Source organism: Nomascus leucogenys, chromosome 7b (genome assembly GCF_006542625.1).
Source record: "Nomascus leucogenys isolate Asia chromosome 7b, Asia_NLE_v1, whole genome shotgun sequence".
NCBI classification, from domain to species: domain Eukaryota; kingdom Metazoa; phylum Chordata; class Mammalia; order Primates; family Hylobatidae; genus Nomascus; species Nomascus leucogenys.
In genome coordinates this window covers 76,616,876-76,630,723 of record NC_044387.1, presented here as the reverse complement: position 1 = coordinate 76,630,723, position 13,848 = coordinate 76,616,876, and the positions used below count along the sequence as shown (strand labels likewise).

The following is a 13,848-nucleotide window of genomic DNA, read 5'->3' as shown; positions in this document are numbered from 1 at the left end:
TAGCAGATACTTGCCACCTTCACTTTTCAAGACACTTTTCAAAAACTTTGTTTTACTACTTAATAGATGATTCTGATCTCCCTTTTAACTGACCCAAAATTATTCACAATCTGTGTGCTTCTTACTTATCTCATATTCTACTCTCCCCTCATCCTTTTTTTCCTCCTTTACTCCATCCATGCTGACTTCTTTTATGTTTCTGGAACATACCAAACAAACTTCCATCTCAAGAAGAAAGTGAGCCACATGGATATTCAGATATCCAGGGAAAGGGAGAAGCTAAGATGGAAAGAATTGTCAACACAAACAATTCTTTCTATCTTAGCTTCTCTTTCCCTGGATATCTGAATATCCACGTGGCTCACTTTCTTCTCCTTCAAATCTTTGCTCAGAAGTCTCCTCATCAGCGAGGACAGTATTGAACAGCTTATTTAAAATAGCAATGCAACCCCTCACACTCATGACTCTCCTTATCTGGATTTATTGTCCTTTAACACAGCATCTCTAATCCAAACACCCAAAATGCTCCAAAATCTGAAACTTATTAAGTATTGACATCATGCCACACCTAGAAAATCTCACACTTGACTTCATATGGTGGGTCATAGTCAAAATGCATTCAAAGCCTTGTTTTATGCATAAAATTACCTAAAATAGTCAGTAAGATTACCTTCAGGATATGTGCATAAGTGAAACACAAATGAATTTTGTGTTTAGACTTGGGTCTCATCCCCAGGAGATCTCATTATGCATATGCAAATATTCCAAAATCTGGGGGAAAAAAATCTGAAATCTGAAACACTTCCAGACCCAGGCATTGTGGATAAGGGATCCTCAACCTGTAGTAATTTTATTGCATCTCTCCCCTCACTGAAATACCAGTTCCAACAGGGTGGGGCTTTTCATCTCTTTAGTCACTTATGCACTTGATGTGTCCCGATGACCTAGAACAATGCCTGACACTTAGGAAGTACTCAATAAAATATCTGCTGATGTAAATCAATTGAAATATCAGTCTCATAGGGATGGGGATTTTCATCCCTTCAGTCACTTATGCACTTACTTGATATATCCTCGTTACCTAGAATAATGCCTGACACTTAGCAGGTACTCAATAAATACTTGATGTGAGCTCCTGAAATGAGTTTAGTTCAAGGGGCTTTTTTACAATACCAATTATCCTAAAGTAAAGATGACTGCCTATATTTAAATTTCCTAATTCAGTAGGTTGTCAATAAACAGGGACTAAGATCTGAAAGCAAAGCTCAGTTTAAAAAGAAAAGTATGTGCTTGTATGAGTTACAAGAAAGGGCTAAGTACAAAAGAACTGCTGAGGTTAACATGAACATCTTTCTGTGAACTTATGATTTAAATAAAATCTTTATCACCACACTTGCCAAGAGCAATATATCTTATCATGAAGGTACATAAAAAACTCTTGTGTCTTTCCTCTTAATACTCGGAACATTATTTTTATTTTATTTTTATTTTTATTACCGAGTTTGCACTGGAGAATATTGTAACTCACTGCACCTAGGTAAAAACTAAAGACATAAATCTGATGTTAGTTCTAAAAATCTACAAGGGTAATGATATGAATTTCATAGACATGGAAGCCTTATTCAGAATAGATTATAAAAGAAAGGCTCCGTAGAGCCAGGTTCATGAGTGTGTGACCTGTGCACAAGTGGGTGCTTAGAAGGCCCATGGCTTGGGTTAATGCTCTGCTGTTGCCTTCTTGAAATTCTTCACAATTTATGAACAAGGGATTTTCATTTTCAGTTTACATGGAACCCTGCAAATTATGTACCTGGCTCTATCTTCCTTTGCAAACGGAGAAACAGGCTTCAGGAGTTTTGAAACTGCCATAATAGATCCAAAAACTGTGTATGCTTTTCACATCTGTACAATTTTGTTACGTATTTATAAACATCTGCTGAATGGATGACTCTACGTATTGGCCCACATCACTTCAGAACCGGGTCTTGAACTTAGGGATTGTGGCAAGAAGGAAAAAGGCAGGTTCCGGTGGCTCACAGGGCAGGCCAGGTGGCTCACACCTGTGAGCACTTTGGGAGGCCAAGGCGGGCGGATCACTAGAGTCCAGGAGTTCGAGACTGGCCTGGGCAATATGGCAAGATACTATCTCTACTAAAAATACAAAAATAGCCTGGCATGGTGGTACGCGCCTGTAGTCCCAGGTACTCTGGAGGCTGAGGCAGGAGGATGACTTGAACCTGAAGGTCGAGGCTGCAGTGAGCCCTGATCTCAACACACACACAAAAAGAATGACTCTCAGGCTTCTTTTTTTCTAATGGATGGAAGTGAAACCTCGAAAGCACATGGTCAAGTGCCTGACTCTTCCAAAACAAAAACAAGAACAAAAAACTAGCCTCAGCAAGGAGGTCCGTAGCCTCCAGCTGACCGGATTTTCAGTCACAGAACACCGGCGACCTAAAAAAGGGTCAATCTCAGCACCATGCACTCAACCCGGCTCCTTCCGCCCCTCGAGCGCAGGATGGGAGGAGCCGAGGAACCGAAAGAGAAAATAAGCGGCGCGGGCGGCTGAGGAGTCGGGCGCCGCAATGGAGCTGCGGGCGCTGCCGTGGCTGCTGTGGCTGCTGTGCCGGGGCGGCGGCGATGCGGACTCCCGCGCCCCCTTCACCCCGACCTGGCCGCGGAGCCGCGAGCGTGAGGCCGCCGCCTTCCGGGTACCGAGCGCGCGCCTCCCCGGGTCTGTCCCTGCTCTCCCACTTCCTGTCCCGGGTCTGGGCTGCGGAAAAGGGCCCCGAGAGCTGACCCTGCTTGTGGGCACGCGTGGCTCTGCGATGCGTCTGGGGCCCTGAGCTGCGGGTGCAAAAGCCAGCTTCTCTCTCCCCTCTCCTTGTGCCATGGTGTCACTCCCCCATGCCTTTGCTAACCAAAAGATTTGATTTTCCAGAAAAGATTTGTCGCTATGGATTTTTGGGACGCACCCAAATAAATACATAGATACGTCCAAAGTGTTCTTGTTGGGAAGAAGCACCCCCATTTAGCAATCCCCTCGATCGTTGCCACTGGCTTCCAAAGCTCTTCTATTACTCTTTTATGAGAACCAGAAACAGGGAGCAGCCTGTTGGTGGAAGAAACCTGTCGTTTTTCTTTTTTCCCGAGGAGGGCGCTAGTGATCACAAGTTAGAGACAAAGAGCCTGCCTTTAGCCAGATTAAAGAATCCTGATGGTTTATGATTCTCCCTAAACTAACGCACCACCTTAGAAGTTCTTCCTGTCTTGGCGGAGACTGAGTTGAAGAAAAGAGAAACATTTAATTTCCTTTTCATATTATTATGAAAAAGTCTTTATAATAAATGCTTAGATTTGAGTCTAGCGTGAAAACTCTGAAAGGGACCAGTTAGCTGAGCACAAATAATGATTTTCCCAAGGAAACTACAAGGGATGCCGATTTAGTGTTCGCCTCACTATGTTCTAGATAGCTGATACTCTTTAACACGTTTTTAAATTCATGAAAGATGCCATTATCATGATTTAATTTATTAGAAAAGAAAATTCTTTCATTCTGAATCAAACGTAAGTCTGAGTTGAGTAATATTCGTCAAGAAAGTGCATCTTTTTTCTGGTGTTTGTTAGAATTTCTCACAGGATTTCATAGCTATGCTCTTTTCCCCCCACTCTCCTGGAAAGCTCCAATGTTTAGGAAGGCCAGCCTTCCCTGATTCTGTCCACTCTTAGTTTTGTCCAAACCGAGATGTGTAATGTTATCTCCACTCTATTATTCTTGAGTTCAGTTCTAGCTTTCAAAACCAGAAGTCCTCTTCCTCTTTCAAGAACAAAATTCTGGCCTGTATTCTACCCCTATCCTCAACTCAGTTTCGTTTTCCTGGTAAACCAAACCCCTTAGGGGAAAAGTCAGTCTCACCTTTACTGGTAAGGTATTCATTGGCTAAATAAATAAACAAACAGTCAGGATCCTAAAAAAAAATCCTATTTCAGGACAAAGCTCAAAGGGCTAGACTTATAAATATATTTTAACATTTATTTAGATTTTAGATAATTTATAAATATATATGTATATAATTTATGTAGTGACTCATACTGGTCCTGTAAAGGGGCCATACCCTGATGAATGTCTAGATAATGTAACTTTTCTCAGGCGAAATACAAAGATCCAGGTTGAAAGATGGAAAGTTGGAAGTGGAGGAGGATGGAATTATGAAGACTCTTAGTACATTTTAAAACCTTTGGGTTAAGAAATATCAAAAAAGGTTTCAAAGCAGTTGCTGCCTGTAGGAATTTGCTTCATGAGAAAGGAATTTGCTTCATGAGAAAGGAATTTGCTTCATGAGAAAGGAGAACAGTGAGGCTTCAAAGCACAGTTGCTGGAAACTGAACACCTCTTGGTGCTTAGTTGGACTTTATCCAAGAATGCTTTAAAACCGATTTTCTACCTTAGTGGTCCCCAATCTTTTTGGCACTAGGGACCGGTTTAATGGAAGACAATTTTTCCATGGACGGTGGGGGTGAAGGAGGGAAGTGGGGGAATGGATGGTTTTGGGATGAAACTCTTTAACCTCACATCATGAGGCATTAGTTAGATTAGTTAGCTGGAGATTGCTGTTTGGACTTGGGATAGAGAGCTGGACACTGGGAAAGGTGGAAAGGGCCTTGCCTCCTTGGTAACCATGAAACTTCTTGTTGAAATCAAGTGAATCCGTTGGTGAATTCATGATTCAGGAGTTTGCAGCTGAAGATCCGGTTCAAGAAAGTCCTTGATTAATTAGTAGTGTCTTTCATGGTCATGGGTTTAGAGAATGATGAAGGTTTTTTAATTTGTTTTAATCTTAGCCTTAGATGGTTTTGTAAGTTTCCCAGGAATGCACGTTAAATGAAAGTTAGGTTAGCCCATGACTTTCCCACAAAATATTAGATCATGTTCAGTGAAAACTAGAGTCCTCTATGGTTTGTTATGGGATGCCGCACAAGACACCTGACATTGGATGGCACCCCTTATCTCTGCGCTTTCACTCCTTTGGAAACTTCCAGTGCTCGGGAAACTCTTAACTATTGAATTCAGCCTACTGTCCTTTGTGCCAAAACCTAGGTATGCTCTCATATTTACTGATGCTCATTATTTTACCACAGAACATTTGGTATTCTTATCCTTTTGGGAGGCACAGACCCAATATTGGATCCAATAAAAGTTGTTTGATACGATCACTTTAGAATAATATCTATGCCAAAGCACATGTGATTTTACATAAAAGTTCAGAAACTTCACCTTAAGACCAGTTGCCATAATGGCACAGGTTATATTATTATAAGATTGTGTATATATTTAGGAATATTTATTTATGTATGAATAGATAGCCATAGCATCTTTATAACAAGTGATCCTAACTAATGAGCCACTTATATGTGCTTGCCATAATCAGCCCCTTGAAATCTGGAATTAGGTCCTCCAAATAGGCTTTATGCAAGAAAGCTTTAAAACCTATTTTCTACCTCGGTGGTCCCCAAACATTTTGGCACCAGGGATTTGTTTCATGGAAGACAATTTTTCCACGGACTGGGGTGTGGGGGTGGGGTGAGGAGGATGCGGATGATTTCAGGATGAAGCTATTCCACCCCAGATCATCAAGCATTAGATTCACATAAGGACTGTGCAAACTAGATCCCTCACATGCACCGTTCGCAGTAGGGTTTGTGCTCCTATGATAATCTAATGCTGCTGCTGATCTGACGGAAGGTAGAGATCAGGTGGTGATGCTCGCTCGCAGGCCCCTCACCACCTGCTGTGCAGCCTGGTCCTTAACAGGTCACAGAGCAGTACTGGTCCATGGCCCTGGGGTTTGAGACTCCTGTTCTACCTTATATAAAGATAAAAACACGAATTTGATGTTAGATAATGTTGTTCAGCAGACTTTTTCTGATGATTCTCACTTAAAGCATACATTGACTAAATGGATTTCCATTTAGTCATAAACTTAAAATCATAGATGATAATTTATTCATTCATTCATCTTCCCATACATTCATCCAAGACTTTATTTAATTTCTACTGTGTCTAAAGAACTGGTCTGGGTTTTCTAAGGGATACAGTGGAGAATAAGACGTGTTGTCCTCTAAGAAATGTACACAAAAAATGAATATCGTTATGTTTAAGCATTGTATCCTGTAAATAAACATTTTCCTGTAAATAAAAAGAAGAATGTAAAGACTTATACACTAGAGAAGTAGATTCTCCCAAGTAGTCACAAAAGAATGTATTTTTAATTCAATCTTTTTGTGTACATGCTCACACAAATACTGACTACACATTTCTTATCATACATAGTAAATATATATCTGCAATATGTTTACACCCACTTCAGTACACTGTATAGAAAATACTTTGTCTAAGGAACTTTTCAAAAGCAGTCATTTATGAAAGTGTATCCTTTAAAAAGCTTTTATTGTTCTAATCCAGGGCTTCTCAACAGTGGCACTATTGACATTGGAGAATGGGTAGTGATTTGTTGTGGGGGACCTTCCTCTTCATTGTAGGGCGAGTAGCAGCATGCATGGGCTCTATGCACCAGATGCCAGTGGCATCCCACCAGTATGACAATCCCCAGTATGACAAATGAGGGACAAAGTTATCCTCAGTTGAGAATCACTGATCTGAAGTTTACAATTCCTAAGTCTTCCAAGAAATTCCCAGCAATGCTCTTTGTATACAAGTATTTTACCTGTTTTGCTCATCCTCAGATTTACTGCAATTTCCAGAAACTAAAGCACTCCCAAGGAGAACATTTTAAATCTATGTGTACAATTTACGATTTATCCTATGAAACTTCAAAATCTGCAAATGAAAGTTGTTAAAAGTCTGAGTAATGGAACTGCAAGACAAACAATGAGTTTAAAGTGCCGAAGATAAAGGGATCTTCCAAAGTACCTTAGGTGTCTCTGAGAATTTCAATATAAAACTTATCCCATGGATACATGGGATTCATTGTAAGGGAATACACACATCATTGCATATATTGATAAGGGCAAATAAATCATCATTAGTGGAAGGAAACCTAGATATCAATGGGGAAAAATAATAGATGTTCACTGCCTTTTCAGCTGATAAAACAGACGTGAAGTCCCTTAAAGTTTATATCCCATCAGTAGATTTCTTGCAGGCTAAATAACTATACCCCTCCACCAAATACTAGTTGTGTGACCTTAGGCAAATCATGTATCTGTTTCTCAGATTTATTCATCTGTGAAGAGGGGGTAATGTTAGCAATTACCTTTATACAGGGCTAAGTTAATTCATGTAAAACACTTAGAATGAATACTTGAATTCAATTTAACAATCCTTTCAACTCTTTGTATTTAGTGCATTCCGTGGCTGAGAACTTTGTTTGTACAGAAATGAAAACTCAACAGTTTGCTCATAAAAGATTCACTTACTCCTTTAGAAACAGTTGAGTACATGCAAGAAGAAAATACATGATTTCATTTACTCTTACTTAGTTGCAGTCTGTGAGAAAGATTTCACAGATTTTTCCCCTCAGGGAAGTAGATTAAGGAAATATCTGAGAACCCCTCAAGCCACCCTCGATGGATTTCTACTCTTAGATCATTTTGAACATGACCATTTTCCTCTTAACTTACCCTAACCGGAGCACTGTCTAAGACTATGGTTACCCACAGCTGGAAAGGTAAGGGGGCCAAGATGCCTGAGATAGCTGGAAGGACTTTCTGATCCTGTAAGAAAAATGTTGATTTCTGAGGAATTTTAAAACTACAGCCTGACCTCCTCATGAGACTTGTTCAGATCTCTTGTCAGTAGAGTTATCCTGTTTTATGATCAGACTGAACCCATCCTCTGTTATTCGGCCTTGCTGGGATGTTTCATGATTACTCTGCAGTTCTTATCAACCTCCTTTAGCATAGGCATGAAGCATCCTAGCCAGGCTAACAGGCGGGAAATTAGAATATGGAAGACACTGCTTAGAAACATATTACATTTAAATCAAGTTCAAATATGTGACCACCTCCAGTACACATGTGCACACACACACACACAAAGGCAGCTTTAAGAGATTCTACCTCTTTCTTAGAAGGGTGGCTGCTAGAAGTCATAATAAGGATAGCTTTAGGGACAGAGTCTTACAGGGACAAGGTCCTAGGTATAAAGTTGAGAGGTTATACCCATAATAAATAGAGATTTAGTATGCACAAGATGTACTAATGCCCAATGGACATGTTTTTCCTAGTTGTATAATCAGGATAATTTCTTCAAGCTCTTAGGTTCTGAGTTACCCTTCTGTTCAGGAATCTGGTATCTCCCTTTGTAACTCATTCAATTAAACACATTTAACAAAAAAAAAAAAAAAAAGGTGAAAGTAGTTATTTTTCACCAAATCTGTTCAAAGGCTGTTCTGATTTATCAGCTCTAATTTTTCTCATGTAAGATCTAATTTTTAAACGTGCACTTTTCAAAAGTATCAATGAGAAGTTTCCTATGTATTCATCAAAACTTTACATCTTTCCTCTCATAAATGAAGTTAAGGTTCAGGTCTTTTCTTTAATATTTTATATGACTTTAGAGACGGCTACTCTAAATTTGCTCCTTATCATATCTTACTCTGTTGAGAACATGTACTCACTGATCCTTTACCTACCGGAGGTTTTTGGATGTAATGAGCAGCAAGGGCCTCATACAGACTTCAGTTTGCGATGCTTCTATGAAATCTTTAATAGCCAGAATCAGGAGAGACCAGAAAAGTCACTTAAAAGAATTGATAATTCAAGAAATGAAATACAGGGCTTTTTAAATTTTAAATGATGTGAAACCCATGTTAGTGAACTTGATAAGTGTATAGCAAACAAGAGAATAAATAAAAAGAGAATAGATATTCTTAGATATACTGATAGTATTATTTTACCATGAAAGCAACAGATTGCTTTCAATAGATAATATTGATCCTCATTTCTAATGACATGAGAAATACTTGCTCCAAGTGAATCTGAAAGTATGGTCTTTGAGCGCCATTTCTATAATCCAAATACTCTGTTTAAAGGAAAAGGAAGATAGAGGATGAGAGTATTTTAAATGAGTGTTTATTTTGCCAGTCTCTGTAATATGTTTTCCAAGTATTATTTTGTTTAATCCTTACATTCTTCCAGATCAGTATTACTCCATTTGTTGATGGAAAAAAGCTCAGAGAGGTTGAGTATATAGCCAAAAATTGCACAGCAATGGTAAGACATGTCAAATTGTTGCAAAGTTAAAAAGAGGCCAGGCGCGGTGGCTCATGCCTGTGATCCCAGCACTTTGGGAGGCTGAGGCGGGCAGATCACGAGGTCAGGAGATTGAGACCATCCTGGCTAACACGGTGAAACCCCGTCTCTACTAAAAAAAAATACAAAAAAAAATTAGCCGGGCATGGTGGCGGGTGCCTGTAGTCCCAGCTACTTGCGAGGCTGAGGCAGGAGAATGGCATGAACCCGGGAGGCGGAGCTTGCAGTGAGCGGAGATCACGCCACTGCACTCGCCTGGGTGACAGAGTGAGACTCCATCTCAAAATAATAATAATAATTACTATTATGCTGTGTTCAGAAGCCTCCAGGGAAGTACTTTTAATGTTATTGATGGTTTTGCAAAATCAAAACAAGTGGGTAGAGATTAGAGGTAGGGAGAGGATGAAGCAGAGAACTTAGTGGTTTAGAGTATTTCGCTGTTGGCAAGAAGTCAACACTTTGTATAAAGATTGAGTAGCCCTGACATGGACTATGGAAGGCTGTGAAATGACAGGAGTCATTACACTAGAATAGAAAATGGAATTCTTTTAGAGGTTGGCTCCTGGTTGAACAAGTGGAAGACAGCAACATTTTCAGAAGTCCTGCAGATACTGGTGCCACTGACATAAATTGAAGAACAGTGTATCACGTGGTAACAAATAGAAAATATATGTGGAGCTATTTGTCTTTTCAAACACATGGCACAAGACCAAAACTAAGTAACTGTTATTGGAATCATCATTGAAAATTAGGGACATAAATATTTAAAATAAATAAATATTACATTCATTTATTTCATTATTAAATTGGTGTCATTATAACTACTTCACAACCAGAACACCTAAACTTTGGATGGTGAAATGACACTCATAAGGCAACACAAAAATTAAGAGAAGTACATGGGAATTCCCTGCCAACGATGTGTAAGTTTGTTTCATCTGGCATTTGCCAACTTGAGTGGAAATATATTGTTTTTCTCGTAGATGTCACACATCATCTAGTAAGATAAACTTGCATTAGCTCTCCAACTAAATAGAGTATGTGGCTCAACTACTGCCTCCCCTCCCAGACACACGTGTAGAACCCACATGTACAGCATTGCCTACACTCGAGTCTAAAATACATTCCTAGAATTAGATTTTTTTAATTAAACAATTTGTGTAATTTTAAGGATCTTGAAAGGGCGTTCCAGTCTATACCTCATGTGCGTGCATGTGTGTGTGTGTGTGTGTGTGGTGTGGTGTGGTGTGTGTGTGTGTGGTATATTCCTTTTTTGTTCTGTTAATATGATGTATCATACTGACGATTGATTTTGAAATTTTAAGCCAACCTAACATTTCTAAATAAACTTCACTTCGTCACAATGTATTGTCCTTTACATATATTGTTAGATTTGATTTGCTATTTTGTTAAGGATTTTGTATCTACAGCATATTTATGAGGGATACTGGTATGTAGTTCTATTTTATTTAGATATGTTTTTCTGGTTTAGAATCAGGGTAAAACTGGTCTTATTTAAGTTGCAGCTTAGTCCCTTCTTCTTGATTTTCTCAAAGGATAATATTGGTATTACTTCTTTCTTCATTGTATAAAGTTCACCAAAAAGCCACCTGGGCCTGAAGTTTGCTTTGTGAGTCAGTTTTCACTTACAAATTTAATGCCTTTAGCTAATAAAAGGCTGCTCAAGTTTTCTATTTTTCCTTTCTTTTTTTTTTTTTTTCTTTTTTTTGAGACAGAGTCTTGCTCTGTCGCCCAGGCTGGAGTACAGTGGCGCAATCTCAGCTCACTGCAAGCTCCGCCTCCCGGGTTCACGCCATTCTCCTGCCTCAGCCTCTCCGAGTAGCTGGGACTACAGGCACCCGCCACCACGCCTGGCTAATTTTTTTGTATTTTTAGTAGGGACGGGGTTTCACCGTGGTCTCGATCTCCTGACCTCGTGACCCACCCGCCTCGGCCTCCCAAAGTGCTGGGATTACAAGCGTGAGCCACTGCACCCGGCCTATTTCTTTCATCTTTGGCAATCTGTGCCTTTCAAAAAGTTTGTCCATTTTGTACAGTTTGCCAAGTTACTGTCATAAAGTTGTCAAAATATTGTTCTTCTAATGTCTGAAGCATCTGTAATCATGGCTCTTCTTTCATTCCTAATATTGGTAAATTGGTTATTCATGTCTTCCTGTTCTATTTATTTATTTATTTATTTATTTATTTATTTATTTTGAGTTGGAGGCTCACTCTGTCGTCCAAGCTGGAGTCCAGTGGTGTGATCTCGGCTCACTGCAACCTCCGCCTCTGGGTTCAAGCAATTCTCCTGCCTCAGCCCCCTGAGTAGCTGAGATGACAGGCACGCCACCACCACGCCCGGGTAATTTTTGTATTTTTAGTAGAGACAGGGTTTCACCATGTTGGCCAGGCTGGTCTCGAACTCCTGACCTCAGGTGATCCACCCACTTCGGCCTCCCAAAGTGCTGGGATTACAGGCATGAGCCACTGCGCTCCAGCCTTTTTTTTTTTTTGGATCAATCACAGGAGCAATTCCTGTGAATGAATAGGGAGAGGTCCAGGTAGAGCTGTCTGATTGCAATGTAATTCTGCCCCTAAGTGAAGGAAAAAGGGAAGGAAGGTTGGGGAAGAGTTCCATGCTGTCTCACAGTCCAAGGAAAGTTTGGTTTGGCAAGGCCATCAGTGAGTCATTAATCAAAAACCAGCTGTCAGGGGAGTCCCATTTGTCCCCCAAATAGCAAGCCTTAGTACTCAGTCATGAGGTAGGTGCAGCCCATAAGAACTGTGGCTTCCCTTGGTGTGATCATGGGGAGATTCAACTAGCAGCAACTAAACTCCCTATAAAAAGAAGGCTGGGAGGCACATTCTCATGGCTGCCACATTCTCTCCTGTGCATTCTGAACATCCTACATTCTTAGTCCCTTCCTGACTACTCCAGCTCATAAAGATGGCCAGGCAGTACTTACTGATTGAATGAATCCTCTGAATTCCTTAGCAGTTAATAGTCTCTGGCTTATATTTGTCATTTGCCATATACAGAATTACTTTATATTCTAGTTCTATTTTTACATTTATATATCCAGGTTATATTGAAAGCCTTGCTTCATCAAGATTATTTTTAAGTACCTCAAAAACTTTATGAATTTGTTGATTAGCAATCTTCCTAGGTATGCACAAAAGGAAAAAAAAATAAGATTATGACAACTTCCAACAATAATTTACTTAAAAATAAACAGCTTAAAGTTATTAAGGGCATGATATGGAAAATGTCACTTATCTATTTATTCAACAACAAACACTTATCAAGGATCTATTGTGCGCCAGGCATGTACTAAGTGAGGATATCACGGTAAGGAATAAGATATATAAGCAGTCATCATTTTGCTTATAGGTTTTTGATACAGACACTCAATAAACACATAAGTACATAGACAAATATGTAGAAGCACTAGGGTTGGAAAGGTACCAAATGATAGCCCCCTGAAATTTTGTTTATTCTATGTAATTGGTTAGTATTATGAAATTGAAGCATGTTTATGTATAAAAGATAAGCTTAAGATAAATTATCACAAAATTCAAAGTTGAGAAATCAGTAAATAATGGTCACATTTCCCCTCCAGATAGAGAAACCAGGCTATCTTCTTCAAATATTTCCAGAATTGCATCTGTCACAGAGCCTTTGTACCCTACATGAGATAAAGATATCTATAAAGCTTTAATAGAATCAGATTGATTTATTAATTTATTTACTTAGTCTGTTTTTCATGCTTCATTACTTAGTTCCGGGAAACACAGAGGTGAAGAGGTCATATTCCATATTCATAATTGTTTAACCACATGAGTGAATGTCTGTAGGTGACAATTTGCTTCTAGTATCTAGTGTTTTATTTGCAGTCTATTTCTTTTTTCCCACTATGTCAGTACTTTAACAGCTGTGTATGGAATGCTTGCAACAAGCCTGGTGATGGGGAATTATAAATGAATAAAATACACTTTTCTCAGCCTCAAAAAATGTCTGAAATTAGATAATAATTCTAATAGAAAATGTTTATGAATCTCCTATGGGTATCTTATACAACTTTTCATTGTAGTCTGAAGGAAATCAAGCTTTAACTTTATAATTGAAAAATATCTCCAAGTTAGTTATACACAGTTTACTCTGGAAAACTGACATAGTGGATATGAAATAGTTTTTGTTTTTCTTCTAGGAAAGTCTTAATAGACATCGATACTTGAATTCTTTATTTCCCAGTGAAAACTCCACCGCCTTCTATGGAATAAATCAGTTTTCCTATTTGTTTCCTGAAGAGTTTAAAGGTATGGTCCGATGGTGCTATTTGGGTGATTTCCTGATTTTAATTTGCTTGCTTAACTTTTGATAAATATTTCATTGTAAATCTAATATATCGAGTAATAGTTAACATTTATTAACTGTTTATCTACTAAGTATCAGGCATGTACCATGTGCTCACATAAGAAAATAAATTCCTGGCCACTCTCTTCTAATTACTGCTTAAGAAATGAATATTATAATTATGCACATTTCCATGTGGCTATGAAGGATAATTGTCTAAT

The 13,848-nt window shown here is 39.0% G+C and overlaps 1 protein-coding gene across 1 annotated transcript in view; it reads left to right on the top strand.

Annotated features, from left to right (window-relative positions):
- Nucleotides 1-2,515: 2,515 nt before the first annotated feature.
- The window catches only part of CTSO (cathepsin O), a 29,926-nt gene continuing 18,593 nt past the window's right edge, over nucleotides 2,516-13,848 (top strand). Inside the window, exons 1-2 of the mRNA XM_003257885.3 lie at nucleotides 2,516-2,711; nucleotides 13,482-13,590. Coding sequence (XP_003257933.2) covers nucleotides 2,586-2,711; nucleotides 13,482-13,590 — 235 coding nt within the window. The 5' untranslated portion in view covers nucleotides 2,516-2,585. The remainder of the gene's footprint in view (nucleotides 2,712-13,481; nucleotides 13,591-13,848) is intronic.